The following is a 21,852-nucleotide window of genomic DNA, read 5'->3' on the forward strand; positions in this document are numbered from 1 at the left end:
AGAGTCCAGTACCTTGTTGACCTATTTTGGAAAAGATGGGTGTCTGAATATCTACCTCTCCTTCAAGAGCGTCAGAAGTGGCTGAAACCAAGACGGAATGTCTCGATTGGTGACATCGTCCTGCTAATTGACAACGCACCTAGAGGATCATGGGCCTTGGGAAGAGTCGTTAGTACTAAGGAGGACTCCAAGGGTCTGGTACGTATGGTTAAAGTGAAAACAGCCACTTCATTGATGGAACGACCAGTGCAGAAGCTTTGCTTAATTCTGGAAGCCGACTGTGATGGCTAGATTCTCAATGAACTGTCTAAAAGTTTCGCAAGTCAGTGAACATTTTGAACTCGATTTGGACATTATTGAACTATTTTGGACTTTGTTTTAAATTTGGTCTTATATTAATGTTTATTTCATTGTGTAGAGCCACAATTGAGGGGCGGGGATGTAAGGACCAAATTCTAGGCCCAGCAGAGTTTTTGTAAAGTTTAAGAGTTGCAGGCTTATGCAAATCAGTTTGTGCCTGCTTGAGTGAACATTGACCTCTGGCAGTGCTATAGCATGGTAAGGTGTGGCTCACTAGCCTACAGGAGTTCATACAGTGAACATATGTGTTAAGTCTATAGTGGCCAGGCAGACAGTGTGGCAATTTGTGCTGTTACTTTTGGTGAGTTAAATCTTTTGCTTTGTTTCATTTTAGTAAATGTGGAATATACTGTGCTTATTTATATTTGATACTGTCATTCCAGAGATTTGAGAGACCTTTAATCAGTAAATTTTGATGTACTTTGGAAGCTCATTTTAGGATTTTGTGCAAGTATTCACAGTAGTAGATTTTCCAAATTTCAATTGTACTACATTTTATTGTTTTTCCAATTGTGTTCACCCTTTCACACTGCAAGGATTAATGATTTAAAACAGTTAATTTGTTCCAAAGTTTATTTATTTCCTGTTAAACAATATATTTATAAGTGTTATTTATTTGTGGTTTATTACAGCTAATCGGTTTATGCGGTTTGCGGTTTACGGTTTCACGATTTCATAGAGATTACAGAAGTTTGGAAGTAGATGTTTGTGTTGGAATTGAGAAGCTGGATCCAATAAACTGATATTAGCAAACAACAAATTGTGTGTTGATTTGAACTTTGAGCTGGACCACTATAGTCACCATTAAAAGTATAAGTGTGACAAACTGGTTCTTGTAATATATGATGTAGAAGTATCTTTGGGTTGACTGGAGGGTTCTGGATGAGCGATATAGTGCACTAGATGGACTCATGTTCTGGTATTGTAATAATCAAAGTCTTGTATCCGCCAATGCAGGTGTTCATGGCGCCCCGTTGTCAGGGGTGGGTTTGAGCCATGGTTATGACACTTGTGTCCTAGAGCAAGACACTTAATCATAATTGCTCTGTTATGAGTATGCTTCATAAGTCTTGTTCAAACATAGAACATCAAACTCTTTTTGTGGTTAATTCCCAGGCATTATGATGGAGAACAGGGAGGAAGTTTTTTTAGGAAGTTTACTTGTATCCAACCTTACCCATCATTAGTTGCTATGACGATATCGAGGACGCCATCTTGATTAATATCAGCCAATCTAGAACCTGCTGATGAGGAGCCAGAGATCTGACTATCCCATAACTCCTTACCTGTTGTGTCAATACACATTACATTAGAGCTTGTGTCTAAAACAATCATTTCAAGGTGTCCATCACTGAAGAGATCGTCAACTGTGACCTTAGAGAGTAAAGAAAGGGTATATATTTCACACATCACTGAATTGGGGAAAAATAAATTCATTCATATCCTCTAGTTTTCCAACGACCCTATATGTAATTCACCCCATCACTCTATTCAATCTTTTCACACATCAGATTTTTGATTTGTGAGATCAAAATATATTGTTCTACTAAATTATTAACTCCATATTTAGTGAATTTTCCAAAATATTATCTGGTGTCACAATTATTGAGAGTCTATGGTTACCATGGCAACAATAGTTTTTCATCATTCTTAATCATGAATCTCATTTTTTAAAGAACATTAATTTGAAAAGTTTCCTCTAAATTATCAATTAAAGATTACAACTAAATCAGGTCTATTGATCATATGTTGATTTTAAACAACAAAATTGTAGTCCTACCTGCCCATGAAGTGTACTAAGTAACAACGGGAAACCAGGTCTTGGAGCACCAGTATGATCTAAAACATGTAGATTGCCTGTTGATGTTCCAACTATAATCTCAAGAGGGCCTCCTTCACTGTCTAGATCCACCACAGTCGGAGTGAAGAGAACATATGCTGGAAACTCATCATTCATCTACAACAATTACAATAAATTGGTTTGAAAATAATGATAAAACTTAATTGTACACTTCATGTCCAGTACTGTAGTATTCCTACTCAGTACTCATAAATCGAGTACTAGTTGAGTGCCATTTTGATGGTACTCTTAATGGTACTCACACTCACACTAGGCAGCTGGGCTATAGCAAAATACTTGTACTCAAAGTACACACTCATCAGGCTAAATTTTACCTAATTGCGGTCAAAATACCACTTTCCTTTTCAATTTTCTATAGTTGTGCTCTTTTTGAGATAGTTAATTGCTGAAATTTGCTGAAAGAATCAAATATGTTTTGCTGTACTAAAATACAAAATTAAAACAAATGACACAACATCAATCTGGGTATTATAATATAATAAAAATTACCATAGTAAGGTCAAGGGTCACCTCCTTGTATATCTCTCCAGTAGTCAGGTTGAATAACACAATACCACAAGCTAGGTACATCTCAAGATCAGATCTTGAAATTCCCAGCTCCATAAGCCTCTCTTCAGATCTAATTAGTCAAAGAAAATATATGAAAATCAAAGATGTGTACAAAAGTATAATGAACAACTACTCAATGTGTCCCTTTCATAAAGTTTGTTTTTTAAGTTTCATCCTGTATGGTTTAGTGCTGGTTGATTGTTTGGTGTTTTGATAAGTTTTTAATTTCTGCTCATTGCCAACATGTTTTGACCTTTTAGCTACAATTTAAAGAAACTTTTATATTGTATCAGTGCAATTCAACCCATTACTTGCCATACTGTACATTCCTTTTTAGTCTTGTTTTTATGAATTAAACCCCAAAATATTATACAAATATCGAATGTTAATGAGTGCAATGGTGCGATTATGTTCATGAGTTGATAAATGGAACGTTCTATTCAACGAGGCGGAGTCGATTTGAATGGAACATTCACAAATGAAAACTTCACAATGAAAACATTTGCACAATAGCAAGAATGGCAAACATTCATTATTTGTCCAAGTAGATTTTTGTCATTTTGATTAGAGGATAGAACTTTCAAAACAAAAAAGCATAGGCCAACAGTTTGTACTTGTGAAATTACACCCGTTTCTTTTGGGTCAGCCTGTTGGATTCAACAGTGAGTAAGTGCGTTCTGTACAGATATTTTAAGACCAGGCAGTAGTACTTATCAGATGGAACGAAAAATGCACAGTGAATGGAACGAAAAAAGCACGGTGAGTGATGTAGCGTGCAAAAGTACTTTTTTTGAATAGTAGTCGATATGTTTTAACTGACTGAAAAATGTTTCCATGAGTACAATATCATGTACAGAATTACAGAAATAACTGGGCGTCTGGCGATTCCCAGGGTGGGGGGGGGGGGGGGGTGGACACGACATTGGGCAATTTTTTGCTGGATGCTGTGTGAACGTACCATTACAAAAATAGGGGTGTTTAATTTTTACACTAACACGAATGGATTAGATTAGATAAAAGTAAGGCAGTATTTTACCAATTTGCATGTATAGTTTATTTGTCAGTTTTTTTTATTGTATTAAAATGCAAATATTGGACAAATATTTAGACAAACTCTTTTGAAAAAGCATTCGTCCCTCCAACATAAGGCGCATGGCCAGGCAACAGCACCATAACGATAATCAATGTATAATATTGCTTTGAATGAAAATTTTAACACCCCTAAATCAGTGTTACAAAACGAGACAAAAGTGAAAAATTTTACAATTCTACCCCGAGTTTTTTCAAGTTCTTGTTTATATATATAGTTTTCTAACATTGTGAAGTTTTAGAAAAAAATTCACCCATTCTACCCAATCAATTTTTATGATTTTCAAAATGTAACGTTTGAATTATATATAACTTCTGTTATCGGTTTGATGTGTGGACCAGTCGGCTGCCGGAGTTTGTTTGTGTTGGTATGGTACACTGAGCAGTCAGGGTAGCAGGTACTAAAAGTCATGCATGCGCACTGAACTAAACTTCGCCTCAGAATGTATGTGTCTGACTGCATGTAAGGCATGCTCATGAATGAGACGAGTATCAATGTTGATGGCGCCTTTTTCTGTGTCTGCCCCCTGCCCCCACCCCCAGGCGATTCCCTGTTTCTGTACTTTTGAGTATTTGTGGCCTATAAATGCTCACATTATATGAAGATTGAAGGTGCCTGTAGTATGTACCTGTACAAGTCTGTGTCAAAGTAGTAGCTGACAGGTACCAGCAACTCTTCAATGATACCATCCTGGTTGAGATCAGCGATTACCGGTGTAGCCAACACATGAGCACTGACATTAACAAACAGTTCATCAACTGTGGATCTCATGAACTGCTGATTCTGGCAGGCAGACAAAAACAAAACAAATGCAAATTTATACATGTTATATTGTTGAATGTGCAAACTGATCGACAAGTCAATGACATACTGCAAAGATTTACTTTGTGAAAATGGAACAAGGCGTAAAGGGGTGATGTAGGGGAACGCTGATGCCTTGAAAGAGTCACAGTATTACATGCATTACGAAAAAGGAACAAAAACAATCATATTGGGTAAACAAACACAAGTGTGTGATCACCTGCAATCGTGGACCCTTATTTGTTCAACTCTTTATGATAGCAACCGGGGACCACAATGATTTCCTTTGTGATAGCAACCGTGGACCCATTGTCCCTTTTGTTATAGGGCCCCGTTTTGAACATGGATACAAACCCACACATGCACTCCAAACAGAGGGCGCTGTTCGGAGAGCGGTCATGTTTTATTAACGTGTTGTTTTTTAGTCGTTTAAATTGGTTTAAATTGGCCAAAATCTGTCTTTTATCCTGCCATCCAAACTTATTTTTTCTAGTTTAGTCTTAGTTATATCTAGTACAATTTTGACGTTTTTTACTGCCCTCGTCTTGTGAAATTTGTTTGTCGTTTTTTTAACCACTGGGATCGGAAAATCATCTGTACCGGCGCCATGTGTAAACGCGGGAACACACAACAAACATTTTCTGCATCAATCTACATTCTTTGCATTCTGCTTTGGGCTTCCAAACTGCACACGAGGATCACCTAGACTCTAACCATGCTGATCATCTAATTTACGGTAGGAGAATTCCATTTTTTGACTTGTATTCATCATCAAGACCTCACCCATACTCCGAACTTGGTGTGTACAACGACATTGTCAACGTTAGCTCAGCGTATACCATATCTTATTTTTGTGCTAAACGTCCTGAACTTGGCAAGGAATTGATGAGGGACTGTAGCCTTCTCACTTTACCATCAAGTAAAACTCATACATATCTAGCGATGAAATTACTTGCTGGAGACATAGAAACTAATCCGGGTCCAACGAAGCGTGGTAGAAAACCTAAATGGCCTTGCGGTATCTGCCAGTATGCTGTGAAAAATGGAGATAGTGCAATGACAAGTGATAGGTATAATTTATGGATACACAACAAGTGCTCCGGGATCTCTGACTCTAGTTATATCTTTTATCAAAAACTTAACAACTTTGTCTGGATATGCCCAGCCTGTGAAGTGATTAATTTTGAAGACTCGTATTTTTCGAACAACGACGTGTACATTCACAAAGCTTTTGATGTTCTGTCACTAACTTCAGACATAAGCGGAGACGATTCGCATTTATTTAAGCCTTCTCTAGCTTCTAGCCCTCAACAAGCGACAAATCTCATGAAACAAAAACAGAAATTCTGGAAACCTCGCCATGTTCACTCAAACAACAGTACCCCGGGACCAGCCAAGTCTGTTTTCCAAACCGGCAATCCAGGTCTTGGGTCAAGTTCAACAACCATGTAAGGTAACCCTAATAAGAACAGTAATCCAACATCTCTCAGATCTACACGTCAATTCAATCTCAAAGACACGTATATCAAGATTGCTGTTATGAACTGTAGGAGTATCAGAGGGAAAACACCACAACTATACTGCTTTTATAAATTCAGAAAATCCTGATGTGCTAATTGGAACTGAATCCTGGTTAAATGACTCAATCCAGTCATCTGAAATATTTCCGCCGAATTTTGCTGTCTTTCGTAGGGATAGGAAAAACAAGGAAGGTGGTGGGGTATTTATTGCCGTCAAGGATACAATACCCTCCTCTGAACGGGATGACTTCAGGGCTGATGACTGTGAACTGTTATGGTGTCAATTGTCAATTAACTCTACCGGTAATGAGGAAAACCTATTAATAGGTGCCTTTTATCGTCCACCCTCATCATACGACGACAACATTCTACTTAACTTGAAGAACAATCTCTCCAATGTCTACTCGGTCATAAAAAAAACCTTTGTAGTACTTGGGGGTGATTTTAATACACCTGATATGAAACGACTCATCCTGTTGGGCGTCTACAGTCTAGTATACTGGAAATAGCAAACGATTTTCACCTAGAACAGAAGGTGGGATTCACAACAAGAAAAGACCCTTCATCTGGGACTGAAAACATCCTGGACCTTTTATTCACATCTAGACCTGCATTAATACACAATGTTCGTCCAAATTCTGGCATCAGTGATCATGAGACTGTTTTGGCAGACATTTGTATATCATCAAATCCTACCATTAAACCATCGAGAAAAATCTTCATGTGGAACGAAAGCAAATTTCAAGCAGCTGCTTCTGAGCTTCAAGTCTCTTTCATGAAAAGTAATCCCAACTCGAATTCTGTCGAAACAAATTGGTGGACTTATTAAACTCATAAACGACCTAGTTCCGAAATAAGCTATCAAGGGAAAACCAGACCTTCATGGCTCACAACCAAACTGCTGCGACTGACAAGAACCAAAGAAAGATTCTACGTCCGTGCTAAGAAAAGTGGCAAATTATCTGACTGGGAAAAGTTCAAATCAGTTCGCAAGATGGTAGACCGCACACTACGGAAAGCACGCCGTTCACACATCGATACCGTAACATCCTCTGATGATCCCAAACTGTTTTGGCGTTATGTTAAATCCCAACGCAAAAACAAAACCGGAATAAAAACACTGAAAGTAAACAACATAGACATTATTTCAGATCAAGCTAAGGCAGAAACACTTGCGGAGCAATTTAGTAGTGTCTTTAACAAGGACAAGTCTACGCACTTTATTACCTAAAATGTCAGATAAAATGGCCGATATTACAGTCTCCGTCGATGGCTTCATTAAACTTTTGAATTCCATTAAAGTCTCCAAAGCAGCTGGTCCTGATCAACTACCGAACAGATCTCTGAAAATGGCCGCTAAACATATTAGCACCTATTCTTGCTTCAATAGTCCAACAATCTCTCGACTCTGGGTCACTACCAACAGACTGGAAACGGGCTACAGTAACCCCACTGTTTAAAAAAGGATCACATTCCAACCCTGCCAACTACAGACCTATATCCCTGACTTCAACTTGCTGTAAGCTGTTAGAGCATATCGTAGATAGTCAACTTGTGCCCCACTTAGATCATCACCAGATTCTCGCGAGCAATCAACACGCCTACTGAAGGGGCAGATCATGCGAGAGCCAACTTGTTCTGACTTTAAATGACCTAGCCCAAAATCACAACAACAATATCACCACTGATGTAGCAGTCCTTGACTTTGCGAAAGCCTTTGGCGTCGTCTCTCACGAGAAACTACTTCACAAACTCAACTTCTATGGACTATGTGGTAAAACTGGGACTTGGATTGCATCATTCCTCTCCAACCGTCTCCAGCCCGTAGTCGTCAATGGAAAATACTCTACATGGCATCCTGTAATCAGTGGCGTACCACAGGGAACTGTCCTCGGACCCCACCTTTTTCTCCTTTTTATCAATGATATTCACAATGAGGAGGGCGGAGTAATAAGGCTGTTCGTAGATGACTGCTTAATATACAGAAACATATCCACGCCAACGGACGAGGGTCTTTTTCAGAACGATCTCAACAACCTAACCAAATGGGTCGAAACATGGAGAATGAACTTCAACATAGCTAAATGTAAGACAATGCGCTTGTCTCGCAAACGGAATCCTGGCGTAACATCCTACACCATGTCTGACTCCCCACTGGCAGAGACAAAGAGCTTCACTTACTTGGGCATCACTATTCATCAAAACCTTGGATGGGAAAATCAAGTCGATCATGCAGTCACTAAAGCTACCCGAATCCTCTATTTCATCAAACACAACTTTCACATGTCTTCTAAAACAGTCAAAGAAAGACTTTATGTCACCCTTGTCAAACCCCACCTCCAATATGGCACCGCTGCTTGGAACCCGCACAAAGCAAACCAGATTACATCACTGGAAATGGTGCAGAGAAGAGCTGCACGCTTCGTTTGTGCTGATTACTCCCGCACAAGCAATGTTTCCAGCATGCTCGTATCCTTGGGTTGGGACACACTTCAAAGTCAACGACAAATTCACTAGCTAACAACACTTTACAAGATGATCAATGGTGTTATCAAAGCCGACCATAGCCAAATTTTAGAACCTAAACCGCAGAGGGCAAGAAAGGGCAACGACAATCAGTTCAAAATACCCAGCATCTCATCTACCATCTACGAACAATATTTTTTTCGTAGAACACTGAAACTATGGAATAGTCTTCCACAATCCCTCATAAATTCCAAATCCCACCGAATTAGACGACGCTCAAGTACCAAGTACCGAGTTAAGTGCACAGAACAAAGGAATGCTCCAGAGCATGTAAGCGACAGAGCTGAGTGGGCTTGTAAACAGACTATGGGCTCCTTTACACAATGGGTTCCACAAAGTTTGTCCTTTTTCAACTTGGAGCCCTCAGAGGAATTATCTAGAAAAGGGAAAAATATAATGAGAATTGCAGGACTCCAAAAACTGGATCCATCATGTCCATAAGGTTGTGTGTGTACTTGTGTAAGTCTCTTCTTTGTGTCTCTTCATTCGTAAGGCCAAACAGAACCACTATGCCAGCAGTTTCTCCGCTAAAAGAAACAACATCAAAAGCACTTGGCGTGAGATCAACAACATCCTTGGCAAGAACAAGAAGGACGATCTGCCATACAACTTCATCATTGGCCAGCAGACTATTTCCAACCCTCCAGATATTGCCGCCTCTTTCAATGACTACTTCTCTAATATTGGTTCCAGTCTTGCTAACAAAATCCCTCACTCAAATGCACACTTCACAGACTATTTGCACAATTCTAATAATTCTTCTCTCTTCCTAACACCAACCGATTCCGATGAAATCTTTCAGATTGTTCGAGATCTCAAAGGTGATACGTGCAGTGGGTTTGATGCTATCCACCCTTCCCTAGTCAAGTCTTCTATTCCTTTTATCTCTCATCATCTGGCTCATATCTTTAATCTCTCTTTTCTAAGTGGATCTGTACCTTCTAATCTTAAGATTGCCCAGGTTACCCCTGTCTTTAAATCTGGCGATCGCCATGATTTGTCTAACTATCGTCCTATTTCTGTTCTTCCATGTTCTTCAAAAATCTTGGAAAAGCTTATCTATAAGCGACTTTTCAAATTTCTTTCCCAATTTCATCTTCTTTATGACCAGCAGTTCGGTTTTCAGGCCAGTTACTCTACTGATATGGCTCTGATCTAACTTGTTGATTCTCTTTCCAATTCTCTTTCTGATAAGCTATCTTCTATTGGTGTTTTTATCGATCTTTCCAAAGCCTTTGATACTATTAACCACTCTATTCTTCTTTCTAAACTTGAACATTACGGCATTAGAGGTGTCTGTCACCAGTGGTTTGTTGATTATCTTAATAACCGCAAACAGTTCACCTCTATCAAACAATCGTCTTCTTCTCTCAAAACAATTCATCATGGTGTGCCTCAAGGTTCTATTCTTGGTCCTCTTCTTTTTCTTATATGTGTTAACGATCTTCACTGTTCTTCTAACACTTTGTCCTTTATTCTTTTTCGCTGATGACACTACTATTCTTTCGTCTCATACTGATTTTGATTCCCTGGTCAGTAACCTCAATACTGAGCTTACTAAAGTTTCTTCCTGGTTCCAAGCCAACAAACTCTCTCTCAACTCTAGTAAAACTAAATACATGGTCTTCTCCAGGTCTCAAGATTTGTGTGGCAGTGGAACAGTCAAAATTAATGATACTGCCATCAGTAAAGTCCACTGCACAAAATTTTTGGGTGTTACCATCGATGACAAACTTTCCTGGTCCAACCACATTACTTCCGTTTCCAAAGTCATCAGCCGAAACACTGGTGTACTTTCTAAGCTCCGCTCCTTTCTCCCATCTACCACTCTATTTTCTCTTTACAATACTCTCATTTTCCCCTATCTGAATTACTGCAACATTGTCTGGGCACGCACAAGTACTGACAAACTTAAATCTCTTATTACCATTCAGAAAAGGGCTATTCGCATTTGCACACTTTCCCATCCTTGTGATCACACAGCACCCTTGTTTGCCAGGTTACACACACTAACAATCACCGACATTAATAAACTTCAAACAGGTATATTAATGTTCAAATATACCAATAACCTTCTTCCTCGCACTCTCTCCTCATATTTCACCTCAATTAGCGATATTCACCATTACCATACTAGATCACATAATAACTACTATATCCCTCTTGCCCGCACATCATTCTTAATGAACACACTTCGTTTCTATGGACCTCGTCTATGGAATGGACTCAGGCAATCTGTGAAATCAAAGTCCTCTGTTGGCCGATTTAAAACCGCTTTCAAAAACCATCTAATCTCCCAGTATATAGCATAGTTTACATGTACATTTGTTTTTTGTCTTGGTTTAAATGTGCTTTATTTTGCTTGGTACCTCTTTTATTAACCGTGTCGTAGTGTTGCATTTATAAGTCAGTCTGATTTCTACTACAGTTTATGTCCACTCCGTTTGTTTGTCTGTTTTTGTTTCATTGTTTTGTTTTGTTTTGTCTTTTGTATTTTGTTTTGCTTGTTCTTTATTGTTTACTTAAGTCTATTTTTTGTTTAAGGCATTCCGTTTATAAGCTTCAGCTTCCTGGGTAATGCCTCCACGTATTAGTTTTATTGTATCTATTGTTTTGTTTTCTTATTAAGTGATTACCCTTTGTGGAAATAAATGTTTGTTGAATTGAATTGAATTGAATTGAACTCATTTGTTCTCAGGTCAACACTCATGTGTTGTACAAACATCTGCAGTTGGAGAGCTGGTATTGTCCTTTGGCACCAACTCCGTTGGTTTTGTACACATTTCCCAATTGGGGTTTCTAATGTTCTCCTTTGCTATAGGTTCTTGATTTGAATATGTTTACCTACCATCACACACCCTAGGAAGGATATGTTGGAAACAGTATGCCCTTATGGTGGCTTTGCCAGCCGCGAGATGAATAACAAAACAATATATAATTCAGAGGTTCCCATTTTTGCTTTAAAGATGGGGACATGCTTTGGTAATGAAGCCCTCGCAAAGGTTTATTTTTTTTCCCGAAAGCCTATCTGTTAAAGATAGTAATGGTAGTAAGCATACTGCAAAATTATTTTGACTGAAGTGCTTTTAGAAATCAATAAAAGTACATGTATGTCAGACAAATATGAACCTCCAAATACTACCTGCAGGTGACTTTTGACGATTCAAATTTCTGTGTGTCTGATTGTAAATGCCGAGGTGGCCAGAGATGCGGTTGGCACCTCCTCTCACCTTGCTAAACAGGGATGAATACATTTTCTTGACAAAAAATACTGCCACAGTTCTTTTTGGCAGAGACAGAATTTTGTAATAGACAGAATGTAAATTGTCTGACCCGTATATCCCCAAGATTTGTAATAAGAGGTCTTTTGATTAGGGTTTGTATCCAACAAGTATCAATAGTTGTTACCTTCTGTCGAGATGACCTGATAGACTGACGTAGAACATCGTCCCTCATACCACTTGTCTTATCCCACCATTCCTTTTGGATCTTCAGATGAGGTATTCTCATCGTTCGTTCATTCATTAAGTTTCCCTCTGCATCAAAGAAGAAGATCTCTCCGTCAGAGCTAAATACAGCAACATCATCTTGACCATTGCTATTAATATCATACTGTAATACGAAAGGACAATAAACAGCAGCAGTAGTAATACAGCAACATCATCTTGACCATTGCTATTACTGTTATACTGTAAGATGAAAGAACAATAAACAGCAGCAGTAGTAATACAGCAACATCATCTTGACCATCGCTATTGATGTCATACGGTAAAAGAAATCAAAGTACTTTTTCACGCACAACTATTATCAGTAGGGTAGACAAATGAATAATTTTAAAGCTACCCTGATCAATGAGTGAACCTGAAATCACAGTTTCAGATAACTTTTAAAGATTCAGTTCAGATTAAGGACATCCTTTGATTTCAATGGAACTGATTAGGTGTTTGGCTAATAGCCGAACAACTGATGTTACTGTTATGTTTTTTTTTTTAGGTGTCCGGCTAACAGCCGAACAACTATTGTTTCTGTTTTTTGGGGTTTTTTTTCTCGCGTTCTTCTTTCCCTCCAAACCTTCTCCAGCAATTTTAAACAAAAGTAAAGCTTGTACAAACTTAAAACTTACTATGTACATAGGCAATAGTGATCAGATGAAACCGCCACTTTTAGGGAATGATGATGTCACAACAAGGTTTTTAAAGTTGAAAAACGACATTTGCTTTTACGCTGTATCTCAATGAATATTAAAGCTATGATGTTCATACTTGGGCATCGGATAGATAAAGACTTGGACAACATTTGAAAAGTTAACACCAAAATCGTATGACCTGAACTTCCCGTTGTTACCATGGGTCAAAGTTCGCCTTCGCATTTTTTCATTAAAAAAACAACTTTTGAGCTTTAATACAAAAGTAAAGTTTGTACAAACTTAAAACTTACTACATGTAAGTACATAGGCAATAGTGAGTGGATAAAACCGCCACTTTTTGGGAATGATGACGTCATTGATGACGTCATGACAGGGTTTTTAATGCTGAAAAATGACCATTTGCTTGTTGCTGTATCTCAACAAATAGAAAAGCTATGATGTTAATACTTAGGCATCATATAGATAAAGACTTGAACAACATTTGAAAAGTTAACGCCAAAATAGTATGACCTTAACTTCTGGGTCGTTACCCTGGGTCAAACTTCGCCTAAGTGTTTTTTTCATCAAAAAACAATTTTCGAGCTTTTCTACGGCATAACTCAAGATTGAGATCGATTTGAACCTTGAAACTCAACAGATAGTTAAACCTTAGTATTAAGACCCCACAAGCCTAATTACATACCTAATGACGTCATCAGGTATTAAATAACAATAAAACATTTAAAATTTGTAAAAATCATATGGCGCAAACAGTTTTGGGGGAATTCCCAACAGCGCTCTCTTTTGTCCACCAAAGAGGGCGCTGTTGATTATCAAATCTGTGTACAGCATCCAGTGCAGGGGTGAACTAGATTTTGAAAAGGCTTTCATAAGTTGAAAAAAAAAAAACTGATGCCAATCTCACACAAACATATTGCATTTTTGAAGAAACAGGGAGTTGTTAAAAAGTGTGATATAAGTTTAACTATAAAATAATAACACATTGTATAAAAAATCATCTTTATGCTTCAATGTTTTTGAACTACGTCATCATGTAACGTTCAACCGAACACCGTGTTTTTGTAATAATTTTGTTACTGTTTTTGTTTGGTTTTCAAGTAAGCTTTCTGCATGAGTTCATCGATGTATCAGTGGCATCAATAACTCTGTATCTTCATTGTGCTAAATACGTGTAGTGTCAAGCATTGAAATGGCTTGTACTGTCAGACTGGAATGATTTTGTAATAATACCCTCATTTAACAAGAATGCATATTGTATTATTTAAAGATTCAAAAAATTGTTACCATTAAGGGTGAAGCATGATAAGAGCTCCCAGGTAAGCTTGCTGGCCAGTTTGAACCTGGAAGATTTTGACCTTTGACCCCTTGTAGGACAGCGACCTCTTCATTGAATGCTGGAGAGATGATGTCAAGGAATTTGTCAGCATTGATGTCAGCTACAAGGGGAGAAGCTGCAATGAGACTGTTGCTGATTTCTCTGGTCCAAACTACATCCAAATCATAATGACAGCTGCTGAAACAGATTGATAACAAATTGTTTTTATTAGGCTACCATTGGTGCAGTATTTTAACCATAATGAACATCTCTAAATGGCCTACATATTGTGCTGATTTGGGGGGGGGGAATTCTGCATGGCTGATGCAGATATATAATCACAGACTGAAATCAAGTCTAGTCATGGAAAGAAGTTGCATCGCCTGTTCTTTGGATGGATCACACACTGTGAATTCTAAATCGGGGGCTTAATTCTTACTCGCTGTAAAGCGATATTTTATAAATTCGGAATTGGGACACGCTTCAAGCACGAGACAGACGTCGAAGGGTCGAGGGTTTTTTAGAACAACCCCAATTCCTTGCCACAACCATTCACATTACAATGGCGAGGGTGTGGCATCATACATTGTTGATTCTCGACTTTTTGAAAGCTTTCGATACAGCACCTAACCCACGACTCCTGGAAAAGATAGACCACTATGGTATTTGAGACAACACCAAGAACTTCATTAAGACCTGGCTGACCACAAGATCACAGCGAGTCGTTGTTGATGCAGAGGCGTCGGAAACCATCCATGTCCACAGTCCAACAACAATGTTCAACTTCGACAACAACGTTCAACAACAACATATCACTAAATCTGTCAGGTACATGTACCAGCTACGCAACCTCTCCCACATTCGAAAGTTCCTCTCTCGCAAAGCTACAGAGCAGGTTGTGCATTCTCTCATAACATCACGACTTGACTTCTGCAATGCCATTCTCAGCAATATGCCAAAGTATCAGATCAAGCGTCTCCAACGACAAAAACATTCGGCTGCCCGACTTTTCACCCTTACTAAAAGATCAACACACATCTCTCCAATCCTCAAGGCTCTGCACTGGCTCCCGGTTCAAAAGCGCAGCGGCCACAAAATTCTCCTTCTGGTGTATCAGGCTCTCCAGGGCACGCACCAACAAACATCCAGAGCCTGTTACATCTTCATACACCACCCAGGCAGCTCAGATCATCGTCCACCAAACTTCTAAACATTCGACGCACACGCCATTCATGGGGAGCCCGCTCCTTCTCACACTCTGGCCCATCACTACGTATGGAATGAACTCCGACAAATCACTACATATTCCAGCTTCAAAACCCATTTGAACTCTTATTTTGCTTAACTATACATGTATTCTTTGCAATCTGGCTTCGGCATGCCTCCTGCGCCAGGAGTGTCTTTTAAGACAGACATGGCGCATTATAAATTGCCACTATTATTATTATTATTTATGTCGATTCTGGTGTACCACTTGGGCCATTGATGTTTTTACTCTACATCAATTGGCGAGAACATCAGCTCAACCATCAAGCTCTTTACAGATGATTGCCTCCTGTTTCGTGAAATCAACACAATGAAGAATACCAAGGTTCTACAAGAAGATCTCAAAAAGCTGCACAACTGGACTAAGACCTGGCAGATGGTACATTTGTATTTAATGTGAAGAAGCGCTACACCATGAGAATTCATCGCAAACAGAAGCCCATCATCCACAACTACATCATGGGAGATGAGGCACTTGCAGCGGTCTCAAGCCAGTCCTACTGTACCTTGGGTTGGAGATCCATGAAAAACTCGGCTGGAAATCCCACATCAAAGCAATCACAACCTCAAGCCAACAGAACCCTTGCATTCATTAGACAAAATCTTAGCTTATGTCCTCCCTCCATCAAGAAACAGGCATACCCCACAACACTTGCCAGGTCACAACTGGAATACGGGGCAGCAATATTGAATCCGTACGGGCAAAATCAAATTGACAGCCTTGAGAAAGTTCAGAGGAGGGGGATACGCTTTATCACTGGGAACTACAACAGAGAAGACAGCGTCACAGCTATGAGATTGGACATCGGTCTCCCAACACTTCAAGAATGACGATTACAATTGTAGTATACTTGCATAATATAGTCATGCATATTCATTAAACCACTGGAGCGTGCCACTGGGCGCCTTCCGGGCTGCCAAGTGGTTTGCTCGTCAGTCTTGAGAAGCAACCAACTGCGTGCAGTCTATTTTCCTGTTATTCCTTTCCTTGAAGACTCAGGTAAATACAACATTGGCGACGAGTATTAAACTTATTAGGACATCCTAATTTTATATTATTTGATTTCTAGCTCTGCGTCCGTTGAGAAAGAATACGTTTAGAGTTTTAAGATAATATATTTCTCTGCGTCTGCGTCCGTTGAGAAATCAATCCGCTGAGAAATTTTATAATAATTGATTCTGGTCACTATAGGAACATTTTATCGGCCTAAAAAAAAAAAAAAAATGAGAATCAATTATTCACAAACGTTCTCACACCTTACCGAAAGCGTCACCTTTGAAACGACGCTTTCTGATTTAAGCCTAAATAGCAGCCTCTTATTCTTAGGTTTTTTTTGGTACATGTTCATTTTCATACTTGAGTAATTGCTATTATACTTTTTGTACAGTAGTGTAACATTTATTATAGGAGCTGTTGTATCAATAAGCCATGCAGCGCCTTTATTGGTTTTATTGAGCAAAACCGTTTTCTTTTTTTGGACAAAACAAGTCCAAGAAAATTTCAAGCCGCCAAATTGCGACGTACTGTCATTCAGGTCAAACTGTTGGGCGTCATTTCCAACAGGGGCATTGACAGTACATAAAGTGACAAATATTGCTGTAATTGCAGCCAAAAAACAACAGCTTCTAAGTAGTTTTGTAAGCATTATTTTGTAGAGATCCCCGATAAACATGGCAATTAACCTCAATAAAGCCTCGACCAAAGAACTTGCAACCCTACCGGGAATCGGGATCAAATACGCTCAAGTTATAACATCCACCCTAGCAGAAAAAGAATGTAACTATCGATGATTTCCTAGATACCCCTACACTTCAATCCAAACTACATGAACTAGCAGAAAAGGGACTACTTATTCTTTAATACTCCAAAATTGCGGAAAATAGCAATGACCCTGCCCCCACTGAACCTGCGGCCAACCCAATCACTCTTTTGGCAAATCAAACGACAATGTTAATAAAGGTAGTGGAAGCAAACACGCAACAAGTAAAAAAAACTTTGCATGAACTTCAAGCAAAAAATGAGCATTTGAAAATAAAATGGAGGCCATGTTGCACAGCAAAAGTAGTAGTTCTGAATCCAAAACACAAAACCCAGTGTCACCCCAACAGCAAATCTTGCGTAATTAGTTGCGATAATGAAACCCTCCTCCCGACGGCTCCATGACGGCTTCGTCGTCAGGCGGGAGGAGGGTTACGTTTATCGCAACTATTTCGTATGAACGCAGGGATCACCGTCGTAAGGCGTAAGCAGAGCCATCCATGAGTCATGATGACATTTAAATTGGGCCCTCTGAGTCTGTAAACTTTAAGTATGTTCTCAGAAACCTACTAAAGTTAGTTTTTCAAACCTGCCGGTGTTAATAATCTCCTCAGTCTCACTCTTCTCAGTCTTGATGCCAGATATCTCTGAATTCCACGACAGAAAAAAAATCAGCAGATCAGCAAGGAACAAATGCATTACACCAGTCATCATGATCACTTCTTTTTATCTATGCTGCTAAGATTAACTATACATTCCATGGGGTGTACGGTCAGTACCATCCGCGCGCCAATAAATGGCAGGCTAGGCAAGTAAAGTAACAACAGAACAAGAACAACAAATCAAAATATTTTTTTTGTTGTTTTTATATGTTGATGCCTGCACAAGTTTGATAAAGAATGGTACCCATATCAGTTTTTATACTTCATACACTCCAAACTGCCAGTTACCACACTAAATACAAATAGGCTTTTTCACAATGATTTTTAATACGTTTATGTAAAAGTGAAAAACATTAAGTGTTCTTTAATGCTTTTAGCATCATAATTATACTTCACATACTAAATGTAATTTATTGTACTATCAAATTGAATAAAATTGAATAAGTATGTAGTAATAAATTATGTAAACTTTTATATTTTATATTTACAAATGGCCGCCCCCATTCAGGGATTAAGGAAGCTCTTTTTGGTTTTGTCATGGCGGCTACTGTCAGTTACACCGATATTTTAGACTTTTTGGATCCTCAGGTAGGGAAATATGTGGGCGCGTTACTCAGAGAAAATAACGTCGGTGTTTGTGGAGGACCGCTGCATGTACTAGAACCAAAAACTGGGTATGTATTCTGAAAACTAAATCACACTTTTTTGACATAGTAGGCCAGCCAAAGTGTGAAATTACACTTTGGACGGCATAGTTTGTTAATGGCTGGCATCCATGCTAGATGTATGGATCATGGGCTCGGGAAGACGATTAGGGTAGAGGCCCAGCTTGATTTTGAATTTTAAGGTCATTTTGGGGTAAAAAGGTCAAAAAAGGTCAAAAATCAATATTTTCAAAATTTGTGTCAAATTTATTCACATTTGATAATGATAGATCTATTAATAACATGTATTTTTAACTTTATGTCGATACTACAAACCTATGTAAATAACGTATAAACTTTGACCTTGTGCACAAATGTATAGCAAAACGAAGTGTAAAAGTGCGATTATCTTGAAAAGGGTACATTTTGAGTACACCAATTGTTTTTGCACTCCCCATCCTCATTGGTGCATATATTGGTTTCAAACAACTTTTTTTGAAAGGTAAATGTACCCAGGCAGTTTTTGAGAAAAAAAAATAATTCAAATACCACCTTCATGTGGGGGTCTTAACGACTCATTTTAAGGTCAAAATTTCAAATAAGGCAAAAATTTTGCATTTTTGAAATTTTCACAAAATTTGACCCCAAGTGATAGATCTATCAATAAAATGTATTTTTACGTTAATGTTGACATGAAAAACGTATGTAATTAACGAATAAACTTTGACCTTGTACACAAACGTATAGAAAAGCAAAACGTAAAAGTGTGATTATCTTGAAAAGTGTACATTTTTAGTATACCAGCTTTTTTTGCACTCCCCAGCTCATTGGTGCATATATATGTTGCAAACAACTTTTTTTTGAAAAGTTAATGTACCCAGGCAGTTTTTGAAAACAAAAAAAAATCAAATACCACCTTCGTGTAAGGTCATTTTGAGGTCAAAAAGTGCCAAAAATGTCAAAATTTAATTTTTTTGAATTTCTGCGCCTTATTTTACCCCAGGCGGCAGATCTATCCTTTTAATATAGTTTCATCATGAAATTGACATGCCAAGTCTGTGAAATTATGATTTCATCTTTTGTCTTGTACACAAACGTGTAGGAAAATTAAATCTTAAATTGCAATTTTCTCAAAAAGTGCGTATCTTGAGCATAATACGGTGTTTTGCACTTCCTATCCCAGCAATGCATATAGTTGTTTGAAAACAACTTTTTTTTTGAAAGGTCAATATACCAAGGCATTAAAAAAATCATATCAAACTTTCTTATGTAGTAAAATGAAACAAAAAGGTACTTGTATGCTATTCACGCAGAACAGTTTGACATAGTTTTACAGTTTGACTTGGTGCCCTTTGATTTGCACCCTAATAAAACTAGCTCAAATCAAGCATCTGAGATAGGGGTAGTCTTGCAGGTAACCCCACTCTTTCTTTTAAGCTCATGTGTGTCTGTGTCAGTGTGAGAGATGAGACGTCCATGTATTCCTAGTTTATGCTATGTGAAGTTCCAGTGCATCTCTTGTTGGCGGTAACATCTCCAGACACTTCTTCGCCTTATTTACCAAAGAGTTGGAGCCTGACAAGGTTGATGATTTTATACCAAGGTGCACAAGTGTTACCAAACTGCTCAATGAGAGCAAGTTCTCCATTACGGCCGATTCCCTTGACACATATTAACTTTGCTTTTCAGAGACTTTCTTTTCCCAATGGTCATGTAGGAGAGGCTGTGTCGCATCATTTAAGAGCATGTAAGCTGCCTTACAGGTTGGCAAGTCTCTCAGTTACTGCACGTATCGGGTAATTAATGTGCATTTCTTTCCAAGTTTCTGACGCTTTGAACACACAAAAGTGACATTTCTCCACCTGCAAATCACTCTTATCCTTCATTGACTGCCTCTATGCATGGAGCATCAACCGGGTGTCAGCCTGCTAAGGTGTCCTCAAAACGTCATCTCTCCTAAAGGACCATGGCTTCCGTAACATAAAGGAACCCCCGCCTGTACTATTCCTCATCTTTCCAGTAGACCCTTTCTACAAAAACGTCTGACAAGAACTTGAGATCAAGTTTGTTCAATAGCCTAAACCTGACGTGTAGGAGTGGAACCCCGGTCTATCGATGAACTTTCGAATAGGCTTTTTCTTTCCCATTCTCTTTGACTGTGTCACTGCCTTGGTGGAGCCCTCTCTAATCTAGCGATCAAGACCAGGTTGTAGGTTCCAGTGGCAGCATTGAGCAATTGTTGCAGTAACTTTCTGTCCGTTTTGATAGGCTTTTGTACCGTACATAATTCGTTTGGTTGAAACATTTGCATTGTACAGATCAGAGAAAGTTTTTGCGCAATGTTTTCTTCAGGGCGTCACTAAAACCATCAGTTTCTTGAAGCAGACGTTGCTTCCAGATGGTTATTATATACTGCGTTCCATGATCTGGAGTTGTTAGAAGATCACTTCACCACATCAACTGGTGCATTGTCTTTTGTTGTCAAAGATACCAGTGGTATCTCTCTCACAATATCAGAGTCTGTGTCATCGTCTTTGCAAAGGTTTGGTTTAGACGGAACACATCAAATCTTACTGTTTGTTATGAAAGCTTCTAAACATCATCAACATCTCTGTCTTCTTGAGGAGTTTCATATCTGCCAGATGAACACATCCCTATCGATCAAAGTTACTGTGGTCATAGATGATGGAGACGACAGCATTGCGGAAAAAGCTCCCAGATTGGTGATCAAGTATCTGTCTTTCCGAGTCCTAGATCTCAATCTCCACCATCACAATGTAATGAGACCACAGTTGGGAGTTTGGATTTCTAGAGTGCTTGTTGAATTTGTTTAAGCAGACGTAGTCCTCCCTTGAAAAAGATTTAAATCTCAAACTCTGGACTTGCCCGTTTAAGTTCATTTCTTCCTGATGTGTATAGTGGCCGGGCAACTGTGATGATGGAATGTGTCTGACCTGTGTTATGTCCACAAACTGGTTGATTAAAGTGATGAGATTGTCATTGCTGTCTGCTAGTGCCTGAAGAGTAGTGAGAATTCTTTCATCAAAGAAACTTTGGAGTTAGCTTTGACTAATGGCACTCCAGATAAGAAAGTATACAATGTATCACTGCACGATACCCCCTACCCCCATCGTAGCTACAATGTATAGGCCTACCTAGGAAAAAAAAAAACATTTAATTGCAAAAAGAATGTCCAACTTTGTTAATTCACTAATTCACTAATAAAAGTTGAGTATTTAACTGCGTACATGTACTTGAAAAGATTGGTAGTGTTAAAATAACTTTGATACAAACATGCATTTTTTGAGCACATCAAACTATATAACTACTATATCAAAAATTAGTCAGCATA

At 38.6% G+C, this 21,852-nt stretch overlaps 2 protein-coding genes across 3 annotated transcripts in view; one reads left to right on the top strand and one right to left on the bottom strand.

Moving 5' to 3' along the window:
- Positions 1 to 18,065, bottom strand: part of LOC139939169 (uncharacterized) — a 51,199-nt gene extending 33,134 nt beyond the window's left edge. The window contains exons 1-7 of one of the 2 annotated variants that reach the window (XM_071934950.1): positions 17,784 to 18,065; positions 14,139 to 14,364; positions 12,116 to 12,319; positions 4,489 to 4,643; positions 2,711 to 2,840; positions 2,141 to 2,317; positions 1,538 to 1,734 (exon numbers count right to left, since the gene is read on the bottom strand). In XM_071934950.1, coding sequence (XP_071791051.1) covers positions 1,538 to 1,734; positions 2,141 to 2,317; positions 2,711 to 2,840; positions 4,489 to 4,643; positions 12,116 to 12,319; positions 14,139 to 14,364; positions 17,784 to 17,908 — 1,214 coding nt within the window. In that variant the 5' untranslated portion in view covers positions 17,909 to 18,065. Of the gene's footprint in view, positions 1 to 1,537; positions 1,735 to 2,140; positions 2,318 to 2,710; positions 2,841 to 4,488; positions 4,644 to 12,115; positions 12,320 to 14,138; positions 14,368 to 17,783 lie in introns of both variants that reach the window. The other variant, XM_071934943.1, reaches the window with a different exon arrangement.
- Positions 18,066 to 18,357: 292 nt separating this feature from the next.
- LOC139939183 (BRISC and BRCA1-A complex member 2-like) overlaps positions 18,358 to 21,852 on the top strand; it is a 45,104-nt gene continuing 41,609 nt past the window's right edge. Inside the window, exon 1 of the mRNA XM_071934962.1 lies at positions 18,358 to 18,530. Within this exon, the coding sequence (XP_071791063.1) occupies positions 18,394 to 18,530 (137 nt within the window). The 5' untranslated portion in view covers positions 18,358 to 18,393. The remainder of the gene's footprint in view (positions 18,531 to 21,852) is intronic.

Source organism: Asterias amurensis, chromosome 1 (genome assembly GCF_032118995.1).
Source record: "Asterias amurensis chromosome 1, ASM3211899v1".
In the NCBI taxonomy this organism is placed as follows: domain Eukaryota; kingdom Metazoa; phylum Echinodermata; class Asteroidea; order Forcipulatida; family Asteriidae; genus Asterias; species Asterias amurensis.